This window comes from Protopterus annectens, chromosome 6.part0 (genome assembly GCF_019279795.1).
Source record: "Protopterus annectens isolate FY-2018-M chromosome 6.part0, PAN1.0, whole genome shotgun sequence".
Lineage (NCBI taxonomy): Eukaryota > Metazoa > Chordata > Ceratodontiformes > Protopteridae > Protopterus > Protopterus annectens.
This window is the reverse complement of record NC_056737.1, coordinates 1,927,702,876-1,927,727,732: the sequence shown is the minus strand read 5'-3', so window position 1 is coordinate 1,927,727,732 and position 24,857 is coordinate 1,927,702,876. Positions and strand designations below refer to the sequence as shown.

Genomic DNA, 24,857 nt, shown 5'->3' with positions numbered 1-24,857 from the left:
AAAACACTAAAATATACCAACCAATATAATGCAGCATTTCTAAAAATGCACATAACAGATCTTTAACTAGAAATACATAGCATGATTAACACTTCTCAAAGCCCCGTATAGATGATTTGCTTTTGTATGTAGAGATGAAATAGAACATTTTCAAAGTTAATTCTTTTGAAATATGAGCAGTGCTTACTTTGTCTTGGAATCGTCTTATTCCATACATTGACATCCTATTAAGTTTTCAGACATTTCATTAATTGTTATTACTTCATTATGAGTAGCGTCCAAATTACTCCAGCTCCAATACATTTGTTTAATGGCACAATCCTTCATCTTTGGTAGCATCACTGCCTTATGGGGAATTTGTTTGGGTAAGAAGTAACTATAACCATTGGCCAGATTTTCTAGTAGAAGCAAAGTATTTAATAAAGTCATTTATTAATAGAAGCTATAATGTACTGGGTGTTAGGAAAGCATATTGGCAGTCATACACAAAGAATATGTATGATAAAAAAAAAAAAAAAAAAATATATATATATATATATATATATATATATATATATATATATATATATGTATTATTTGTTATGTCATTAGAAAAGATGGCACACCTAATTTAAAAATACTGATTCAAATAAACTTTACCTAGCTACTGAATATAATGTATGCTCTGGTGAGCTAAACAATTTAAAGAAATTTTGGCCCATGCAATTTTTCTGGCAAAAAAGTGAAAGGTGCTACTCTTAACAGGCTTATGACTTATATTTCAAAATGGACTAGCGTCACAGATTTTGTGATGCATAACCATTTTGTGCATCCACAACTTGTTTTGCGTAATGTATTGTCATGCCACAGTAGTATAAACAAACACATTTTTGCATTGTACTGTGTATTTGTTCATGGTTTTGGAACATGTCATCATTAACAACAGGACGTTTTTACTGTGTTAATAGAATGCTTGTGTCCATGCTATTGTGGTTCATGAAAATGACCTGGGAATTCATTAAATTTCCTATCGTGAGGCATATGGATTCTGCTAGAAAGACTCTTCCAGTACAATGCACCCAACTGTGAACATGCTATGTGTGAGTAGGTAAGACCTTATTGGCTAATTTTCATGTTTCCTGAATCACACTTGCTATCATGACATGCAGCTCATGGCTGATCTGCATTTTTGTGGTAGACATCTGCTACTCATATGGACAGAGGAATCTCCCCTCCAGTCACTCTCACACACACACACACACACACACACACACACACACACACACACACACACACACACACACACACACACACACACACACACACACACACACACACACACAAACACCATAGTTCCTATTCCTGTGTCTACCCTTCCATGGTTCCCACCACCTCCAAAATACTATAGTGCCATTATGGCACATATGTATTAGACCCTGGTGATTAGTGTAACCCACACCCCCAATCCCTGTTACACTGTTGGTGCAGTTATGGTACTTTAAAGAGTAATCCCTAGTGGTCTAGTGATTCTCCCCACCCCATCACCCTTATGAACTGTGTGCTATTATGGTATTTATTCCTGGTGTCCAGGCTCCCCTGGTCTTGATTCCTGTTCTACTGCTGGTCTCATTACTGCACTTTAGAATGCGTGCAGTAGCTCCCTCCATCCCCTATATGCTGCTCTGTGCCTTATGTCCGCATTGTGATGTAGGTGCCATTATGGCACTTTGAAATTAAGCCCTGCTGTCTAGTGATTTCCCCACCACGTTTATGTTCAGTACCATGACATAGTGGGGACTGCCATACTGCTCTACATGACTGTGCACTTTATTGAATTGTTGGGACATGTAGATGCCTTCCTGAAGTTGGTTCCAGGGAGAGCACACACGTCTGCCCACAGAATGCCTCATTAGCATTCAGTACGGCTTTGGGGCCAGCCCTTTCCAGTGTTGCACGTCTTCATGTTAGAGGACTGTGCAGCAACATGTAAGAATGCTTGCTGAATAGCAAAAATATACTGTCACATATACATAGCCATGCACATGTAGTGGTACCTTTTTGAATTTGGGCCTCAGTGTCAATGTGGGATGACTTATACTGGGGGAAACTAAAGGAAAGTTTGACAGAAGATTTAAAGAACATTGCAGGAATATTGGGAAAGAAATGTCACAAGTCCTATTACATTACATTTTTCTAACTGTCAATTGTCAACTTATTAGAATCTTAAAGCATGTATTGTTTTGTGTTACTAATATGGATAGAACTAAAAGTGATATAAAATGTACTTTAAGATACAAAGAGACCTGTAATATTTTGTAGTATATGAACTTACATTCTAATGGAATGACTCAAAAGTGAAACTGGAGTAGAAAACTAGATTCATCAAGAGTGAAACTGGAGTTATGTTGGAAGGATTTCATGTTCCTATATATTGTTGAGCAAATGGTCTAACTGTCTCTTGGCTCATTGTTTGGCCAATAGAATTCCTGCTCTTCCCTTCCACCTGAAAAAAACAAGCACTCCATTCCACTTTCCCACCAGACCTTTAGCAGTACCACCACTAAATGAACTGTTCCAACTCTGGCTAGGCTCACTTAACAGGTTAATATTGACTTTGAATTCTCTAAGACAACTTACAATAACTACTTTCTATGTTCTTTTCTATAATGGGTGATTACTGCATTAATCACAGTTGAATATATCTAAATGACTGTATAGTTCTAACAACCGTATTGTTTACTTTAACTCAATGTTTATTTTCTATGCTCCCTGCTTGAGCTACCTTTCAGAATCTGTATTGTACTCTTTTAATTTGGGTATTGTATTTACTGTATTAATCTTTGTGGAGCTTTGTGAATTGAATTTACTGTATTAATCTCTGTGGAGCTTTTCTCCTCGGGCCACTGCTGAAAATGGGATGTATACCCAGTTGGACTCTCCCGGTAAAGAAATGTAAAATAAATAAATAAATAAATACATTAGAATTGCTGCTTATGTATATGAAGGCTTCGTCCCTCTTTCAGTGGGTAGTAACACGAGCATTTATGACAACCAGCACCTGCCTGCAATCGATATAGTGTTCAGATGCATCTTCTTAGACTCTTTTTGTGTTACACAGAATTAACAGATATTAACAAAAAATAGATTTTGAAACACAAACATATGCTTCCACTTTCTTAGCTTTGCATACAATCTGAAATAATGTATACCAAAAATATACAGTCTCTTACTTCATGCAGGCAGATAGATCCATATTCTGCTCTGTATTAAGCCTATTTTTAAATGTATACTTACATCAGAATTCAAGAGGTCCTGTGTCAAAGGTCGGGTAGCCACTTCCTGTACAACCAGATTTCCCTCAGCATCTGAAACACTTGGTTTAAAATAAGAGATAGGGAGGGAACAGACAAAGAATATTTCTGAGTATTCGTGAAAAAATATAAATCATACTGTCTTAATCTGAGATTATTTTTCTTATATCCAGAAGTAGAATTATTCTGTAGAGTATTGTTAATTCAGACCCAGTTTATGATAATTTATTTTATAGAAAAAAGAACAGTTTAGAGAAGCTAATTTAAAAATAAGAATTCTAAACACACTTCAATTGAGAATGTTACAGACATCATACAAAGAAGAATATACAGGGACAAAGTTCTCCCTATTACAAGGTGAAAACTTACTCCCATAGTAATAAACAGAAAAAAAAATCTGTATAGTAAAACAGAGAATAGAAAAGCTCACTGTTACACTGTGAATCTAATTTTACAAGGGGCAAACCCTCCTCCATCCGTAAGGTATGAGGAAAGGACCCTAACACTCCCAATAATTATATATGCTAATATACTAATTCCTAGGTTGTTGCATCAGAGTAAAAAAATATTTTGGGGTGCTGTGATTTTGGACTTTGCTTACATCCCCTAACTACCTCTCTAGCAGTCATATAATTCAAAGGATCACGTTTAGAGTAATTTTGATTACAATGAAGATGACCTGGAACGTATAACATGAGACAAGCACACTTAGACAGATACAAAGCTTTAAAAGATATATCTGTGTTTCTAACACTAAGAGTATATGCACATTACAGGTGTATGTTTTTTTCTTTGTCTAATTCACGCCTATATAGCCTTTTTTTGTATACTTCCAGTTCACACCTGTAGCTTCTTAGGGGGTTCAAAACTTTTTTTGGGTCTGACTTCATTTACTAAGTGACTTACCAACTAATAAGTGGCAAGATTAGAAAGTGCAAGGAATTGTTAAAAAAATTACATCAAGATTGTTAATTTAGGATGTCCCACAGTAGAGAAAGTAATCACTGTTCATCACTTATTATTAATATTTTCATATTTGTGTTCATATTTTCATAACTGAGAGCCCTACATGTTATTGATGGGTATGAAGTGATATGCCATGGAGGGATTTATATAAATTCATTGTCAATGTCCATTTGCATCACACTATACCTGATATATTGCCAGCTGTTTGTTAGTAATTATGAAAATAAACAATATTTCCATATATACTTAATACTTCAAAAAACAAGTGACTTGCAAACTGTTGCATGACATCGGGTGAAACGTTGGATGTTGTTGAAGAAAACATTCTTTCAAATTTACACTGTAAGCTGCAAATCTTGAGAAATATTCAGTGTTATTTATACTGCTAATTATACAGTTAAGCATATGTTTTCCTATTTCTGTAAATATCTTAGTAAACATGCACTCACAGACAAATTTCTTGTTCACATATGAAAACATATTTCTGGTTAACAAAATGTACTAAAATATATGTCTAGGTTATACAGTTTCCAAGATATGACAAATTGTTTGTGAAAGGCTAGTGAAAATATAATTTTGGTTTTGCATGCAATATAATATGTTATAGCATTTATTATAGATCAGTTATCCAGAGCAGGCGTCATTTGGCACCTCCTCCAGAGAATTGAAAGATTTTGCTTGCATCTGAAGCCATCCTTGGCAAGAAAAATTAAATTAAGTATTATTTTGTGCTTGTATTACCTGTTTTAGTGCATTTTCAAGATTTCTTTGCTAGTCTTGTTTTTCCTGCACTTAGAGTTTAAGTAACATTTTCCACTGCTGTAAGGGTTGCTATTTTGCAGTTGCAGTACTCTAAATACACTGTATATCCTGTTTTAAGTGCACTTAGACATCTATTTTGTGGTTCCCTAACACTTGGGCTCCAAACCAATCATTTTACATTAAGAATCTCAAAGTCTGCACTCTGGTGGCAGGAGAGGACTGATTTCACCTATTTGAGTTTGGAATTGCTGGTGGAAAGCTTATTGTGTGCTTACATGATTGGCCTGTGGACATACCTAGTTTAAAAGTTGCTTTTTTCTGCTTGTATATAAGCCTTATATTTGCCCAGTGCTACTGTTCGCACAATGGCAGTTAGTGGTTCTCCATATATATATATATATATATATATATATATACATATATATATATATATATATATATATATATATATATATATATATATATACACACACTTTAAATTTTAAGTGGGAAAATCTTCCCAACTGATGAGGAAAACAAATGCCAATATTATTGCAGAAAGGGACCACAGAAAACTTTTGTAGAACACCGAAGAAAAACCCAAAAGGACAATAAGGAAGATCAGTGCCAAGCATCAGGTCAGTTGTTGCAATCTCCACATTGGAAAACAAAGCCTGGATAAAAGGTGAGACTGGGGATATCTCCGTATAGCTAATTAATTACCGATAAATGAAAAGGACAGGATATCTTTTGAAAAAGATGAAGACTATCTCTGGCTTTTTATACTTATGTAATTCCCATTATAGAAACAAAAGCAGTAGCTTTGTTAGGATTCATTTTAGCACTGCCAATACAACAGCTGACTAATGTAAGTTTAGAGGAATTAGGGAGGTACGCTACTGTGTTACCACTTTTTACTTTAGCAATTAGTAAATAATCTTTGTCTAAAATGATACCAGCAGCTTGGAATATCTTGACACAGAATCAGTCTGTTTTGATCAAGAATAACCGGAACATATACTATAAAAATTTTATATAACTGCTTTAGAGACCATGGCTAAGTTAACATAGTCATTGCTATCTCTACTTACAGCTGTTTCATACTTTATTTTTGATACAAGCGATCCAGGGAGGAGAGAGCTTGATGATCAGAAGTAGACTAGGACAACAAATGAAAAAAGCAAAACATTTCTAAAATGATTTTGAAAACCTATGGTAACATTATGGTCAATTTGTTGTTTCTAAGGTTAAGAGCAAGTAAAAATCACTGAGACTCTCATATCTGTTATTGTTGGAGGCTCTTTTTGTTACTCTTTGGCCCCTTGATCCCTCACAATAAATCTGATAGTTCTCTAGTTCTCTCTTCTTCCCACTGTCTATCTGTCTGTCTGTCTGTCTGTCTCTCTCTCTCTCTTTCTGCCTCTCTCAGGAAGAAAACTATTGCCTTCATAGAAGTTTGAGTCAATTATTAGTGTTAGTTAAAGTACTTTGTGGATGCTCCAGCTGGTCCACCCAGCCCTATGTATTCAAAGTGTAGCACTGTCTGAGGGCATGAGCACACTTTTATGCATGCATCTTGCGAATCCATCAGTACAAACCTATATTCCTTTGGGGACTCTGGGACACATTCTCTGGCCTCCAGTGGGGCCCCAGTGCGACAGAACCCCCCCCCCCCCCGGCCAACTCTGTAGAAAAGAGAGCTGGCCACATTCTCCCAAGCTTTCTTGACATGCTGTCACTGATGGGAGGTTCTTTCTATACTGGTAGACAATTGGTGGAAGCAGATGTTTTGTTGTAACCTACCCACAACCCCCATACCTGAAATACATGTGTACTATCTTCAGTGCAGACACATGAGGCCCCAGACATGTTATGTTGGAAGGATTTCATGTTCCTATATATTGTTGAGCAAATGGTCTAACTGTCTCTTGGCTCATTGTTTGGCCAATAGAATTCCTGCTCTTCCCTTCCACCTGAAAAAAAACAAACACTCCATTCCACTTTCCCACCAGACCTCTAGCAGTACCACCACTAAATGAACTGTTCCAACTCTGGCTAGGCTCACTTAACAGGTTAATATTGACTTTGAATTCCCTAAGACAATTTACAATAACTACTATCTATGTTCTTTTCTATAATGGGTGATTACTGCATTAATCACAGTTGAATATATCTAAATGACTGTATAGTTCCAACAACCATATTGTTTACTTTAACTCAATGTTTATTTTCTATGCTCCCTGCTTGATCTACCTTTCAGAATCTGTATTGTACTCTTTTAATTTGGGTATTGTATTTACTGTATTAATCTTTGTGGAGCTTTGTGAATTGAATTTACTGTATTAATCTCTGTGGAGCTTTTCTCCTCGGGCCACTGCTGAAAATGGGATTTATACCCAGTTGGACTCTCCCGGTAAAGAAATGTAAAATAAATAAATAAATAAATCCATTAGAATTGCTGCTTATGTATATGAAGGCTTCGTCCCTCTTTCAGTGGGTAGTAACACGAGCATTTATGACAACCAGCACCTGCCTGCAATCGATGTAGTGTTCAGATGCATCTTCTTAGACTCTTTTTGTGTTGCACAGAATTAACAGATATTAACAAAAAATAGATTTTGAAACACAAACATATGCTTCCACTTTCTTAGCTTTGCATACAATCTGAAATAATGTATACCAAAAATATACAGTCTCTTACTTCATGCAGGCAGATAGATCCATATTCTTCAATGTATTAAGCCTATTTTTAAATGTATACTTACATCAGAATTCAAGAGGTCCTGTGTCAAAGGTCGGGTAGCCACTTCCTGTACAACCAGATTTCCCTCAGCATCTGAAACACTTGGTTTAAAATAAGAGATAGGGAGGGAACAGACAAAGAATATTTCTGAGTATTCGTGAAAAAATATAAATCATACTGTCTTAATCTGAGATTATTTTTCTTATATCCAGAAGTAGAATTATTCTGTAGAGTATTGTTAATTCAGACCCAGTTTATGATAATTTATTTTATAGAAAAAAGAACAGTTTAGAGAAGCTAATTTAAAAATAAGAATTCTAAACACACTTCAATTGAGAATGTTACAGACATCATACAAAGAAGAATATACAGGGACAAAGTTCTCCCTATTACAAGGTGAAAACTTACTCCCATAGTAATAAACAGAAAAAAAAAATCTGTATAGTAAAACAGAGAATAGAAAAGCTCACTGTTACACTGTGAATCTAATTTTACAAGGGGCAAACCCTCCTCCATCCGTAAGGTATGAGGAAAGGACCCTAACACTCCCAATAATTACATATGCTAATATACTAATTCCTAGGTTGTTGCATCAGAGTAAAAAAATATTTTGGAGTGCTGTGATTTTGGACTTTGCTTACATCCCCTAACTATCTCTCTAGCAGTCATATAATTCTAAGGATCACGTTTAGAGTAATTTTGATTACAATGAAGATGACCTGGAACGTATAACATGAGACAAGCACACTTAGACAGATACAAAGCTTTAAAAGATATATCTGTGTTTCTAACACTAAGAGTATATGCACATTACAGGTGTATGTTTTTTTCTTTGTCTAATTCACGCCTATATAGCCTTTTTTTGTATACTTCCAGTTCACACCTGTAGCTTCTTAGGGGGTTCAGAACTTTTTTTGGGTCTGACTTCATTTACTAAGTGACTTACCAACTAATAAGTGGCAAGATTAGAAAGTGCAAGGAATTGTTAAAAAAATTACATCAAGATTGTTAATTTAGGATGTCCCACAGTAGAGAAAGTAATCACTGTTCATCACTTATTATTAATATTTTCATATTTGTGTTCATATTTTCATAACTGAGAGCCCTACATGTTATTGATGGGTATGAAGTGATATGCCATGGAGGGATTTATATAAATTCATTGTCAATGTCCATTTGCATCACACTATACCTGATATATTGCCAGCTGTTTGATAGTAATTATGAAAATAAACAATATTTCCATATATACTTAATACTTCAAAAAACAAGTGACTTGCAAACTGTTGCATGACATCGGGTGAAACGTTGGATGTTGTTGAAGAAAACATTCTTTCAAATTTACACTGTAAGCTGCAAATCTTGAGAAATATTCAGTGTTATTTATACTGCTAATTATACAGTTAAGCATATGTTTTCCTATTTCTGTAAATATCTTAGTAAACATGCACTCACAGACAAATTTCTTGTTCACATATGAAAACATATTTCTGGTTAACAAAAATGTACTAAAAATATATGTCTAGGTTATACAGTTTCCAAGATATGACAAATTGTTTGTGAAAGGCTAGTGAAAATATAATTTTGGTTTGCATGCAATATAATATGTTATAGCATTTATTATAGATCAGTTATCCAGAGCAGAGCGTCATTTGGCACCTCCTCCAGAGAATTGAAAGATTTTGCTTGCATCTGAAGCCATCCTTGGCAAGAAAAATTAAATTAAGTATTATTTTGTGCTTGTATTACCTGTTTTTAGTGCATTTTCAAGATTTCTTTGCTAGTCTTGTTTTTCCTGCACTTAGAGTTTAAGTAACATTTTTCCACTGCTGTAAGGGTTGCTATTTTGCAGTTGCAGTACTCTAAATACACTGTATATCCTGTTTTAAATGCACTTAGACATCTATTTTGTGGTTCCCTAACACTTGGGCTCCAAACCAATCATTTTACATTAAGAATCTCAAAGTCTGCACTCTGGTGGCAGGAGAGGACTGATTTCACCTATTTGAGTTTGGAATTGCTGGTGGAAAGCTTATTGTGTGCTTACATGATTGGCCTGTGGACATACCTAGTTTAAAAGTTGCTTTTTTCTGCTTGTATATAAGCCTTATATTTGCCCAGTGCTACTGTTCGCACAATGGCAGTTAGTGGTTCTCCATATATATATATATATATATATATATATATATATATATATATATATATATATATATATATATATATATATATACACACACACACACACACACACACACACACAATCACTAGAAGTTGTACTGTCCCTATAAAAACTACCTCTGAAATTTTCCACAGTTCCACACTATTCAAGGATCAGTCAGCATGTGAATCAACATTGCCACATTTAGGTAGGTCTAGACTATATTATTATAGTACTCAGAACTATCTCTGCTTAAAGAGCAACTGGTTTGCATGCTGGGCAACATCGCAGACAGGTTAGTTGTAGATTACACTAAGTAAGCACCCATCCCTTGTTCACTTGCAAACACCCCACATTCTATTCCTTTGTAAAGCACATATTAAGGACCTGTAACCATGGATAGGCACTTTCCTGTTATCTCTGCATCTAGCTTGGTGGAATGGGCAACCTGTGGCAATGTAACAATTTATTTATGTACACAGACAACCACTTAATTCTTAAACAGAAGAATACAGTATATGAGAGATGTAGGTACACAATTTCATTGGAGGCAAGACACTCACATACAGACAAAGATGCACACACACAACACTCACTGCACTTACAAAGGACTAGACACATAGACCCACATATGTGGAGGTGCTCATGTGTACCTTACCCAAACCTCAAAGGCCTCTCAGACATAGTCCTCAGAAGCACTGCATGCACAAAATCAAGACAACTCCCACCACAACACATAAAACCACATCTTATTGCATCTCAACTACCAAGTCCATAAGGCATAAAATGACACAACCCAAAGGTTTAGTCATATGAGACTCCATTGTGAGACACTTTGATGTCTTTCTCACCAGGAGAAGGAGGTTATAGTCAGTTGCTGCCAAGGGCCACGATTCACCAGATCATGGAAGCACTCAGATCACTAAACCCCAAGTACCAGTATGAATCGGTTATAGTCTATGTGGGTGTATGAAAAGAGACATGATTGAGTTCTCAGAATACATGTCAGAGGCAGGTATGAGCCTAGCATTGAGCAGAATTCTACTGTCTCAGCTGATGATGCCACAACAACAACAAAAAAATGATTTACTTTAATAACTGGCTTAACCACTGTTGTCATTCCAAATGGGTCCAATATTTGCCAACCTGGGAGGACATGATTGACAGGCCATGCTGCTTTGCCAGGGCTGATCTTCACCTGTCACCACTAGGCTTTCAGATATTGGCCAAAACATTATCCACCTATGCAGTGCCTGTTTTAGGCATTGCCAAACAAGCAAACCTTCTAGCATAGCAAAATCTACTTAGGATAAGCTAAAGGTATTATTGCTCAATGGTAGGAGTCTCAACAAGAAACCCTCCACTCTGGAGAATGCTGGCATCTGGGAAGTTACTAAAATGTGGTTCAAAGCCATGGAAAGCACCCCAGCAGTGCAAATTTATAATGCCTTTAATATGTTCCGATCACCCACTGCACATGAAAGGGCAAAAGGTGGAGGCGTATCCATCTACATCAAGGATAAGCCCACCTCAAGACTGGTCAAACAATATGATATGCATGAGCTACACCATGTCCAGCTAACCATAGGAAAAATCCATTACCATATCCTTGCTAGCTACAGGTCTTCCACCATGAACCAGGAAACCCATACAACATACCTGGATTTACTAGAATCACTAACCAGCCCAAGGCCATACTCATGGGTGATTTCAACTACCCCTCCATTAACTAGGAAGCATACATGACCACTAACATACATACTCAAAGATTTCTGGATTTTGGAGCAGCTAGTCTGCACTTACACTAGGGATACTAGTATCCTACACCTGGTATTCATCAATATGGGAGAACATTGCACCCCCTCTCAACTGTGATGTCCTCATGGGTTAGATCTGATCACAAAGTGGTCTCCCTTTAAATAAATATAAAATAAGAATCCTCACCTAACCCCAAAACCTTTAAGAACTTTTCTAAGGCAAACTACTTTTCCAAGTTCCCCCAAACCCAAAAAACACAGAAGTCTATGTGGAGGCATACACAAAAGCCATGTACAACCATATTAACAACTGCATAGAAACAGCAGTACCAGACCAATCTATGTCTAGGTTAAACTGCAAAAACAAGCCACCCTGGTGGACCCCTAGTATAAATAGGTTGTGTTAGATATGAATATAAGGCTGAAATTAATTATGTTGCAAATATGCTGGAAGATAAAGCATAGAATAAAAAGTTTGCTTGAATATGTAAAATGTGCATTTATACTATACGTATAACAGACAGGCTTCTCTTCACAGCATCAGAAAATGCCTAACAAAGCAATATTGGAAAGCAAGCATTACATGATTTTCTCATGTTTGCAGAAGAAATATCTATTAACAGACATCATTTTTTATAAATTCAGCAATACGTGATGTTTTTCCAGTAGGAGCAGCTTATACAGATGTTTCCTTTCAGATTTCTGTTAATGGCATCCTCATCAGCAAAAGTGCTTACAAGTAAATCACAAAAGGACAATAGAAAAGTCTAAAAACAGACATTATGTGACTTCCCACAGAAGGCCAGAAAAACATACCAAGAGGAAATATGTGCGTGACTAGCTCTCTATATAACTATTGTAGTAATGCAGTTATGTGAGAGAAGGACAGAGAGAGGTATTTTGTAGAAGTCATCATTCATATCTGTAATGAAGGAAAACTTTGTAAATATATGCTACAATCTGACAGAAATAGTATGTGTTGTTTGTTATAAAATAAGTTATCTGTAACTGTGCTTATAGCTGCAAAATATATTTCTTTATCAGTGTGCAATTTGAAAGGCTTGGTGCTTTAAACAGACTACAGATGGAGTCATGCAAAGCTCTGTGTCTCTGATTTAGCAGTAAACTGACTGTGTGTCTTAAGACTTTGGATACAGCACAGCATAGGAGCAGAGCACGCAAATTAAAATACATTTTTCAATGGTGACCCTTTGACAACGTTCCTAGCCTGTATCCAAAAACAGGGGGAGTGAATGGGTAATGCCTTGTATAAGGTCACTCCTGTAAAAGCACAGTAACAATCATTTATGTGAAGTATTTCAGATTTCTACAGTTTTCTACAGTTTGTAGCAATACAGTTTAATAGATGTCTAAATCCAGTGAGACTGCATTTCAGAAAGGTGAGCAGTTCCATAAATTCTCCAGAAAAGGTACAAGACAAAGTTGTAAGACTGAAACTGCCAGTTTTGCTGTACCAACTTCACAAGTGACTACAGAGACTTTTCAACCATCTACAGTAAAGCAGCTTGGCCATCTGCCTCTCTGTTGACTGGTAAGAAAATTATTCTGGGTTACATGCAGTATGAATGCCATAGAGGTAATAATAATAACAGAATAAATGTATATACTGCATATTAGCAAATGTAAAACCTTATTAGGGCAAGTTAATAGTAAGGCATTATGCAAATGGATTGCAAGTTGATAGTAAGGCATTATGCAAATGGATTACAATATTTGACTGGTATCTGAAACAAAATCATGTGTGGTATAAAAAATGTTTATTGTGTGTACAATGTCATAAAAATACAGTGCATGACATTATCCAAAGGTTAGACTGTACAGACAAAAATTGTAAAGGTAAAGAACCAAGAAAAGTTAATATGTTGACATTATATTCAGATGTTAGACAGTTATGTTCTGTCACCAGATGTAAAAGGTTTATTTCAGAGTTGCAACAACAGTGAAATCAGTTACTGATAGAACCTCTAGTAGATTTTGTTACAAAAGAATATAATGAACTTCTAAAAGACAGACACAATGAGTTCAGGAAGCTTAGACAAGTTATACATACATCTTTTCAAAAGTGCATAGGAGTTTTAGATTCAGCAGAACAGGTTGCTGAAAAATATCAGAAAGACCATGCAACATTACAGGAAACTATTCAACAGTAGTTGCAGGATAAAGGAAATAAATTAGCTGAACTGACAGAGACTGGGAACTTCCTGCATACACAGCTAATCTGTGCAAAATAAATATATTTTATAATATGTTTATGTTTTGAAAATGGTTAAACATACATGGTAGGATGGTAGGATCTGATGTCTGGACAAATCATTCTCAAATGTTTTACTTTCATTCAGTTAAAGCAAGACATTTATCAGTAGTACAGTATATAACTGCTATTCTAATAGCATAGTCAAAGGGTACACAACAGTTTTAGTGTATAAAAATTAAATAAAAACAGTTACACAAAACAGTTCTAGTGCATAACATTAAATAAAAATAGTTAATAAGAGCAAAGATTTAAAGTCACAAGACTGACATGCTTGTATAAAGATATAAAGATACAAGAAAGACATGCATATAAGATTCTTTTCATCTAAAATACATATGTTACAATGCACAAGAATAACAGGCAGACAACAGCAAATATAAATAATGTAAATATAAACATGTGTTAGTTAAGCTAATATCTATTTGTGTTTTACAATTTTTTTATAATTGTATAGTAACACCACACCAAACAATTAAAGTACTGAATTTTAAAAAGAAATAAAATTACAGATAGTATTAGTCAAACAGTCTTTGTAAAATAAATGGCAGGACAGTTAAATAAATAAATAAAAAATACTGAAATCCATGTAAGCTAATTATAAAATAATGTCTATTTATGTAGTATAAATGCATAGTTATGCAAATCACAATCAAATTAAAGAACAAATGCTAAAAGAATTAACTATAGTTTATAGAGTATAGTTTGTGAGCTCAGACATTCATAGACTAGATGAATAGTTACAGGAAATGTTGGAAAGATAAGATAAACAACAAGACTGATTGCCAGACAAGTAGCTTGAGTTTTTCTAAAACATTATTGTTATTAAAATATAATTGTTAAAACTTTACAGGCAACACTATTTGATAATTGTAATAAAATGTCACAATTGTGCATAGATGTCACTGATAATCTGTTTGCAAGTAAATGTTAAAAGTAAAAAAACTCAGTTGCATCAAGTACAGCCAGCAAATGGACTATAGTATACATACAGTTCAAATCAATTGTGCAGAAGGGTGTAAATGCCTACTAGTGGTAAGAAACAGCAAAAGCTTTATAAAAATGATCAAATCAGACAGGGGTCTATAGTTTGGTAGCCTAGTGGAGCAGATGTGCGGCCAAAGTATCGGGCTGGTGTACATTCTAAAGCAAATAAACAATACTGCAGTATACTACAGGGGGAGGGGCACTTTCTCAGTTTTACACTGACTGTATAAGCAGTACTGCACAAGGGTCTGAAATAAAGCTACAGGAAGACATATCTCAAGTTGTTAATAGCTATCATAATGGTTATTATTGTATTGTTTAGTATTAAATTGTATTTGCAACATGTTAAACTGCAAATCTATACAAGAGAGAATAAAGATATGCAAAATGCATAAATGTTTCTAATAACAAGATTGGACACTATTTTTAATATGTTTTTGGCAAAACAATGTTGGTATAAAAAAGCATGAATATTTTTAATTGTTGAGTATATAGTTTAAAATAACATGACATATGCCTTTGGTGTCAGTTCCACTAGATATTTCAAAAGAGACATAAACATTTTCCAAGATTTTGCTTAATATTAATGTTATTAAATTTGTAAGATTAGACCAAATGTACTTTATAGTCTTTGTATGTACAAATGCAGAAAAATTCAGTACAAATGATAGTCTTTGTTTGTACAAATGCAGAAGAATTCAGTACAAATGAAATTAATGTCTAGCAATCAATATGTGTAGAGAAAAAAATGGGTCCTGTATACCTACTAGATTGAAATGCATGAATAGCAAATAGTCTGTGTAAATACATACTGTACAGAATACATCGTAATAAGTTCAAAACTAATTTGTCAAGTTGTAATATCACTGGTTTTACCCCAGCTAGAGAAAAATTTATATTAAAATATTTTATTCATACAGCTAATGGACTAATATGTACATAGCATTCTTTAGTGTATAAATCATGTTTTTTTTTTAAATCCTCAAGTATTAAATATACTGAAATAATTACATTCAAATATCTACTTTATGTTCACTTCACTGTCAACCAGGATGTTAATGGGCAGTTCAGAGACATGACTACAATGTTATGGTTAAAATGAAATTGAAACTATATATTTTCAGCAGTGTATAAATGCTTGCAGTAGCACATAGTTCTTGTCTCTTATAGTTAATTCAACAGTTGCAAAGAGTTAATAAAAGAGTTCTAAGTCATAAATTAAATTCTGTGATTGCAAAAGAATAAATTAATCAAGTTAAAAAATAAAATTAAAGCAGACACAGCTCATAACTAATAAAATATTTTCACAGAATGGTCTGCAAAAGAAAAAGTTGTTAAATACATTCAGTTTTGGTAGTAATACTTAATATCATTGTATTAACTATGTAAAATTGCATTTTGACTTGTATTAAAAAAAAACTAAAGGTTTGTTTCTTAATGTGTTTTCTATATAACGTGATCAAAAAATACATATCAGTATAAAATGTTTTTGAGTATGTTTAAAAACAGAGGGAATTGATAAATATGAATATAAGGCTGAAATTAATTCTGTTGTAAATATGCTGGAAGATAAAGCATAGAATAAAAAGTTTGCTTGAATATGTAAAATGTGCATTCATACTATATGTATAACAGACAGGCTTCTCTACACAGCATCAGAAAATGCCTAACAAAGCAATATTGGAAAGCAAGCATTATATGTTATATTTTCTCATGTTGGCAGAACAAATATCTATTAACAGACATCCTTCTTTATAAATTCAGCAATACGTGATGTTTTTCCAGTAGGAACAGCTTATACAAATGTTTCCTTTCAGATTTCTGTTAATGGCATCCTTATCAGCAAAAGTGCTTACAAGTAAATGACAAAAGGACAATAGAAAAGTCTAAAAACAGACATTATGTGACTTCCCACAGAAGGCCAGAAAAACATACCAAGAGGAAATATGTGCATGACTAGCTCTCTATATAACTATTGTAGTAATTCAGTTATGTGAGAGAAGGACAGAGAGAGGTATTTTGTAGAAGTCATCATTCATATCTGTAATGAAGAAAAACTTTGTAAATATATGCTACAATCTGACAGAAATAGTACGTGTCGTTTGTTATAAAATAAGTTATCTGTAACTGTGCTTATAGCTGCAAAGTATATTTCTTTATCAGTGTGCAATTTGAAAGGGTTGGTGCTTTAAACAGACTACAGATGGAGTCATGCAAAGCTCTGTGTCTCTAAGTTAGCAGTAAACTGACTGTGTGTCTTAAGAAGACTTTGGATCCAGCACAGCATAGGAGCAGAGCACGCAAATTAAAATACATTTTTCAGGTTGTACGACAAACGAAAGAAAATCCTATCTAGAAGCAAGAGAGAATGTGCACAACAGATCAAAAACTCCCTCATTAGTCTGAACAAGCAAATCAGGGAACTAGTCAATTCTTCAAAAGCAAATTTTGAAGCAAAAGGCATTTTTCAGTTATGTCTGCAATCTTAAGGGCAACACCCAGTAATGAGCAAAATTAGGTGTAGACAGCATCACCTATACTCAGTTAGAAGATATAGCAAATCTGGCCGATAAATTTGGCTGAAATTTCACCTCCCCATCACCTTCAGTTACCCTACTCTAAGAAATACCGTCCACCATTTCTCTACCAGTTATTACCAAATTACAAATTGCCAGTGTGCTCTCTAAAGCTAAAAACATGGCTTTGATGGGTCCTGACAGTATCTCAGGATGCCTTTTAAATAGCTTGAAAGAGGAACTATCAGGCCTACTAAGGATCTTTATTTAACCACAGCCTCCAGATTTTATTTGTCCCCGTGGAGTGGAGGAAAGCAACAGTCATCCCTCTGCAACAAGGGGGACTATTAACACAGCCAAGAAATTACAGATCTATACGTTTGACTAGCCCTATATGCAAGGCCATGGAAAGAAAAATCATGGACCTGATAAAGAATGGCACAGGAAACCTTCAAACACTGAGCCCAACCCAATCCAGCCTTGTCAGTGGCAGGTCATGCCAGCTCAATCTGATGGACTTCTTTCAGAAAGTCACCAGGGCCACGGATAAGGTTAAAACAGTACATACTGCCTACCTTGACCTAACTAAGGCATTTGACACAATTCCCCAATCCAGTATTATTGGTAAACTCACAGTACTGGGCATAAATCCCTGTGTCACCAGATGGATAACTAAATGGTTCTCAGGCAGGACACATGTCATTAGAGTGGAAGAATCCAGATTCAGCAGGAGGCCACTTACTAGTGGTGTGCCACAGCACTCAGTGCTGGAACCTCTGCTATTTGGATTATACTTCTCTGAAGTCAAGGCTAATGTAGAATGCCTTTGGCTGACTATGTTTTCTAATGAATGCAAGGTGGGGGCAATCACTGAATCCTCCAGTGATGGAGATATCCTTCAGAAGGGTCTGACTCAGAAAAAATGACTGGTGCCACAGCCATTGCCTAAAAGTAAATGCAGAAAAATGCATAAGCATAACCTTTTGAGGTCAAATAGCCCTGGAAATTATAACATTAATAGCACAAACCTAAGAGAGGACTCAGAAGTGAGAGATCTATGTACACAGATAGATAGCAAGCCTGAACATGCAGACTGTCATGTGTCCATAGTGGTAAGAAAGCCCTTTTATTTGGCACAGCTTACAAGTAAAGGCATGGCATCCAGATCCAAGGAAGTTATATTCCCACTGGACTCGATCCTCATTAGACCAATAATCAAGTACAATGCACCTTTTGGCGTGTACTTGACCAAACACTTGAAACATTTGCAGCAACAATATTTCCTATGTGGATAAACTAAAAGCCCTATACCTTTTCTTTGTCTCTTACTAACTATTAAGGGGTTATCTATGCATAACTTACAAAACACTCTCAAATCCAGCCCTGATGAGACTGTTACACATTTGCAAGACAAACTGCATGACGGCTACCTGATCTAGGGATCTAAACCTGGTCTGTGACATGAACAAAACATTTGTACGGATAGATAATGTGTCTCAGAGATTACCCTTCTCTGGAACAGGCTTCCTATTCACATAAAGCAGAGTCCTTCCCTGACCCTCTTAAAACACAGTTTTGATCAATGGATGGGGAAATATAAATTTGCTCCTGGGGTGGCAACCATGTCCCTTATGGGCAGCCTGTAAAATACTCAGAGGCATAGACACAATCATAAGCCATCCTCTAGTCCTTAGAGATCAAAAATTGGGTAAAATTTGGGTAATACTGGCAAGGCTTGTAAGGGCTCTTAAGCCGTTAGCCTAGTAATCTCCTATGAACTATGACTGACTGTTACCACTGCAAAGAATATGTCTTACTGATAACATTGTACTGTTTTAATAGTTTTTATTGTTTATAAAATATTTACTTTTGTTTATCTAATCCTTTTCAAGTTTAGTTTTCAGAAAAATATGCTGGAATGCAAGATGTGTGCATGCTGCTACAGGTGTGACATTCCACACCACTTAGGTGTTAATGCGTTAATGATTTATTTCATGTACTTTGTTATCAATTTTAAGCTCTTTAAAGTCAAATGTCTCTGCAAGCACAAACTAAGCAAATCCATTTGTTTACCTTCCAGGGTTTCTTTGTGGTCAGTTAATATTTTAGTAAGCTGTGTTCTACCAGATGCCACATTTCTTGGAAAACACTAACTGGGAAATAAAGAGAAGTACTATTTTCTGTTTGTGGTTAACTCATGTACCACATGCAGCACCATATATCACTGCTGTCAGCACCACATTCTCTCTTTTTATACTCCAGTCGAATCTGAATACATAAAATGTTACAAATATTTTGGGGAAAAATGTTGCCATGACAGGAGCTATGCTGAATGGTTGTTGTGCTTTGGGCTTAAGTTAACTGCAGACTTATGTCCAGGTGAGGATGCATGGCATAGACATGATGGGTAGAATATTAAATGGAGGTATGAATAGTTAATTCTGGAGGTGTTAGTGAAGTTAGTGTATAACGATATAGTTCTATATTTTTCATCTTGAAATAAACTTCAACATGACAACTGCCATGCCTTTGATTATTAGAAATAACTCCTAACAAATGTATTAACAGTGTTTCTGCAAATATTTCTCCTTAGTTTTGGGAATACATAAAAATTATTTGCCAGACACCATATAAGTCATACAGTCAAGGGATCCAAATGGAGAGATGATGAAATCAGCAAGAAAAGGAGAGTAGTATTGCTGGAACTGAAGTCATCCTCAAGTCTTGGTGAGTACCTTCACACGGTGGACCCTGTTTCACAAAGTCTCATCAAGACGATACTGATATGTAGAGTGTATTTTATATAGCATATATTAGGGAAAGAGGTAGCTTTACAACAAGGAAGGCTGGGAGCACAAATCCCAGGATAAAAAAAGTACCCCAACCTGGTATGTGCACCGGTGCTAGGACTGGAAAAAATGGCAGTGTAGAATCCTCAAAAGGCAGAACATTCCTACAATGGGGTTAGGTCAGGCTCAGGAGGAGGATGTCCCCCTGTTGTAGAAGGAAGTAGTAGTCCACAAAAACTAAAAGAAAGAGCTATAAGGATGATAGAGTTGACTATTGAGGACAAGGAATAAATTATGTATTGTTACTATTATGCAAGATGCCCAGAATTTACAGATGGAAGATATTCAAAAAGATTAAGAGAGAAATTAGAGGAAAGGAAAATACTTGTACATGAAAAACTGTCAATAAAAATTTATGTTCAGTTGTACAGTGGATCCATGAAAGGCATTGCACAGACAAACAAACTTTGGGCCACCTGGAAGAAGAAGAAGCAGCAGAGAAAGTGTGAAAATATAAAAAACAAAATCCAGAGATTTTTGAAAGGTGTAAAAAAGAAATATGGACATGAGAAAGAAAAAGAGATCTGAAATGATCAATATTTATGCAAAGGAGAAAACCAAACTAATCAATGCAAAAAGCAGCTTCAAAGATGTTTGAAGAGAAATACAGGCACAGGCACCCAGATATGGAAAATTTCATAACACAAAGAATAGGAACACAAAGGGGGAATGTAGAATAGGAGATTAGTGAAGCAGAACTTGAACAAATAGAAGCTGAAGTTATGGAATACCTGCAAAGTGAAGGATTTAATGCAGAAGGTCTAACACAGGTTATGTCACAGCATGATGGAACAACAAGTCCCCAAAGGAAGGAGAAACAGGTGGAACCAGAGACATCTGAAGAAGAAATATGGACATGGGAAAGATAAAAAGAAAAAAAATTAACATGATGCAATATTATGCAAAAGGAGAAAGCAAAACTTATTAATACAAAAAAACACCCAAGATATTTGAAGATAAATACAGGCAAAAGTGCCTGGCTATGGAAAAGTTCATAATACAAAAAATAAGACAACAAAAGGGGAAAGGAAAAAGGATTACTAGCGGAGAAGTTAATGATATAGAAACTGAAGTTATGGATAACCTGCAAAGTGAAGGATTTATTGTAGAAAATCGAACTCAGGTAATGGCATAGCATGATGGAGCAAAGAGTTCCCAACTTATGGACAAAAGGGAGGCGTCTGATCACTTACCACATGATGATGCTCTGGTGCTTTCAGCAGAAAACAAGTACAAAAGTTCAGTTGGAGTTGCACAGAAGGGGAAGGAACAGGAAACTGTTGGCAAGTCTGACGTAGGCACTATTGTGGAGTGGTGGGCCACTGAGTTCCCATATGAAGGAGCAACAGCTGATGCAGGATGCAGCTGAATAGGATATGTCACAGAAAAGTGTTCTAGAACTTTATGCAGAATGCCCACAGAAAAACAGAGAGCAAATAATGTGCCCACAGTTTAGAAGAAAATGATCTAAGGGAAGATTTACTTGATTTAACAGAGATGGATAGACATATTAAGATTGATGAAAGAAATAGATTACAGAAAGTAAATAAGACCCAAAATGTTTGAAGTCTGGTAAAACAGATGAACACAGGAATCCACACTCTTAACAGAAATTCATGTGATGTAACAGAAGTAAATAGGATATATTACTGTCCAGCTAAACTTATAACAGATAAAATCTTACCACAAAAATACAGAGTAACAAGGTAAAGGAATGGAAGAAATAAAATGCCATCATGGAAGCATCAAATACAGAAAACTATATAGAAATTAAGATAAGAAGTGTCACTGTCTGAAGAATGTAGAAAAGGGTACAGATCAACAAAAACACTTTGAAAGATAGATGGGATAAAAGCAATATACAGTATCAGAATAGACCAGGATTTATCATGCACTATTGCAAATAATAAATTAAAGATACCAGCATAGGCAGAAAAAAACTTAGAAGATATATCAATAAAATAAAAGTACAAAATAAGCAATTCATTTATGACCCAAAAGGTTTTATAGAATATTGGGAGCTAAAACAAAAGAAATAGAAACATCAGCAAGAAAGAAGAAAGAGACACATTTTGGAGAAGTATTTATGAAAACCATGTGGAACATAACAAAGATGCTGAAAGGATAGAAAAATAAAAAAAAAACAGTAAAAAGTTCAAATGTATAGGATATGAAATGAGATGAGGTAAAGGCTAGAGAATTTGAAACAAAATTAAGAAAAGCTCCTAATTGGAAAACTTCTGGCTTAGATGAGGTACCTAACTTCTGGCTAAAAGTATTAACATCTTTAGACAAAGATTTAGCCTTGAGTAAGAAGTACTTATATGAGCATCCTGAACAGACAGCAGTCTGGTTAACAACAGGAAAAACAATGTTCCTCCTTCAGAGTGAAGCCTGTAAGCCATCCTAAAATGAAGACCAATAACTTGTCTTCCGGCAATGTGCATAATGTATATTGGAACTGAAGCAGACAGAGTTTATAGTCATTTAGAAGAAAACTCAGTCATGGCAATAGAACAAATGGTAACATAGAAACCCATATGGAACAAAGGATAATTTACTGCTAAATAAAGCCATAATGGAGAGTTGTAAAAAGGGGAATAATCTAAGTATGGCATGGATACAGGGGGTGCTGAAAAGTTCTAAGCCCATCCAACTTTTCAAATTTTGCCACTGTAGCTGAAAAGAGGATTATTTTATCTTGTAAAGTGTCAATTTGCAGAATCATAATGCTGTGTTTTGACATTGATTCACATCATTGATTGAACCATGTCAATGAAAAGTGTGGAATTTTTGAAGTGTGGAACTCTGAGCCATTCCTACTCCTACAGAAGAAAATCCAAAGGGAATCCATGAATGTATGATGGAAACACTGAGTGACAAGTGCCCTTCATACTCAACTGTGAAGAAGTGGTATACAAACATTCAGCATGGAGATTTTGAGACAGAAGATACCGCAAGGTCTGGGAGGCCTCAAATGGTGCCAACTCCTGAAATTGTTGACCATGTCCATGACCTGATTTTGGCAAATCAGCAAATATCAACTAAAACAATTGCTGAGACACTACAGATATCCAGGGAATGTGTTGGGTTTATAATCCATAAGTAGCTGGGTATGTAGAAGCTGTCAGCCAAGTGGGTGTCGAAATGTTTGAATGTGACAAGATGTCGAGTAGACACTTCCAAGTTGATTTTGTGGCATTTTCGTTGATGTGGTGCCAACATTTTAGAGTGACTACTTACTGTTGATGAAGCATGGTTATACCACTATGATCCTGAGACAAAACAACAGTCCATGCAATGGCAGCACTCAGGTTGAACTCAAGTTCAAGACCCAAAAGTCAGCAGGAAAGGTCATGGCCACAGTGTTTTGGGATCGAGAAAGTGTTGTAATGAATGACTGTCTTCCATGGGGCCAAACAGTTAATGCAGAATACTACTGTAGCTTGCTGTGCCGATTAAAGGAGGCATTTGAAGAAAATAAGGAGAGAGAGAGAAGCTGCGGAAAGTAGTTTTCTTTTTTCAACACAATGTACCTGTTCACAAGGCTGGTAAAATGATAGATGTTTTGACAAAATTGGGGTTTGAATGCATAGACCATCCACCCTACTCACCAGATCTTGCTCCGTATGACTATTTCCTGTTTACAGACCTTAAAAAAAGTTTGAAAGGGTGGCAGTTTTGAGTGATTCGGAGGTGATTACAGTAGCGGAGCAAGATTTCAGTGACCAGACTTCAGACTTTTTTTTTGGCAGGGTAACAGAAACTTCAGACATGATGTGCCAAGTGTGTTGAACTTTGGGGTGAATATGTTGAATAACTTGTAAATTTCATGGCTCCATGTCATTCCCTTAGAGGTTGAGCTTAGAACTTTTCAGCATTTGACAGCATCCCGCATTCATGGACAAAGGAGTGCTTACAGATGTATAAGATACAGCCTACATTGATCAATTACATCATTGTGACCATGAAACAGTAACAAACCACTTTGCAATTAAGACATGATAAAGGACAAAATTATTATCCCAGGGATAAAATTTCAAAGAGGGATATTTCAGGGTGATTCTTTGTGACTGCTGTTGTTTTGTCTTGTCCTTAATCCATTAAGTTGTTCACTTAGCAGATTAGGTCTTGGTTACAATTTGGCTCTCAGAAAACAACTTTGCTTAAAGATTTCTTCTATACATTTTATGGATAACTTAAATCTGACTATAGTTCATCAGATGAGAAGATGAAAGCACAACTGAAAGTGATTAAAACTATTTCAGATGACATAAGAATGACATATGGTCTGGATAAATATGTAAAAGCAACGTTTAAAGCAGACACTTTGCAGTGCCAAGAAACTATCGATATAGGAGAGGAATGTGATATAAAGGAACTTGAACAGAAAGGAGTGTATAAGTATTTGGGAATTGATGAGGGATCGGCAATAAAGCATGAACAAATGCAGATAAAACTCAGTAAGGAATACTTCAGAAGACTAAAACTAGTATTGAAAACAGCCATGACATCTAAGAATAAAGTCCAAGCTATAAACCAATATGGTCTTACTGTTCTAACTTACAGTTTTGGTGT

The 24,857-nt window shown here is 35.5% G+C and overlaps 1 protein-coding gene across 1 annotated transcript in view; it reads right to left on the bottom strand.

Annotated features, from left to right (window-relative positions):
- VIL1 (villin 1) overlaps positions 1 to 24,857 on the bottom strand; it is a 397,885-nt gene that overhangs the window by 189,802 nt on the left and 183,226 nt on the right. Inside the window, exon 8 of the mRNA XM_044075234.1 lies at positions 7,763 to 7,841. Within this exon, the coding sequence (XP_043931169.1) occupies positions 7,763 to 7,841 (79 nt within the window). The remainder of the gene's footprint in view (positions 1 to 7,762; positions 7,842 to 24,857) is intronic.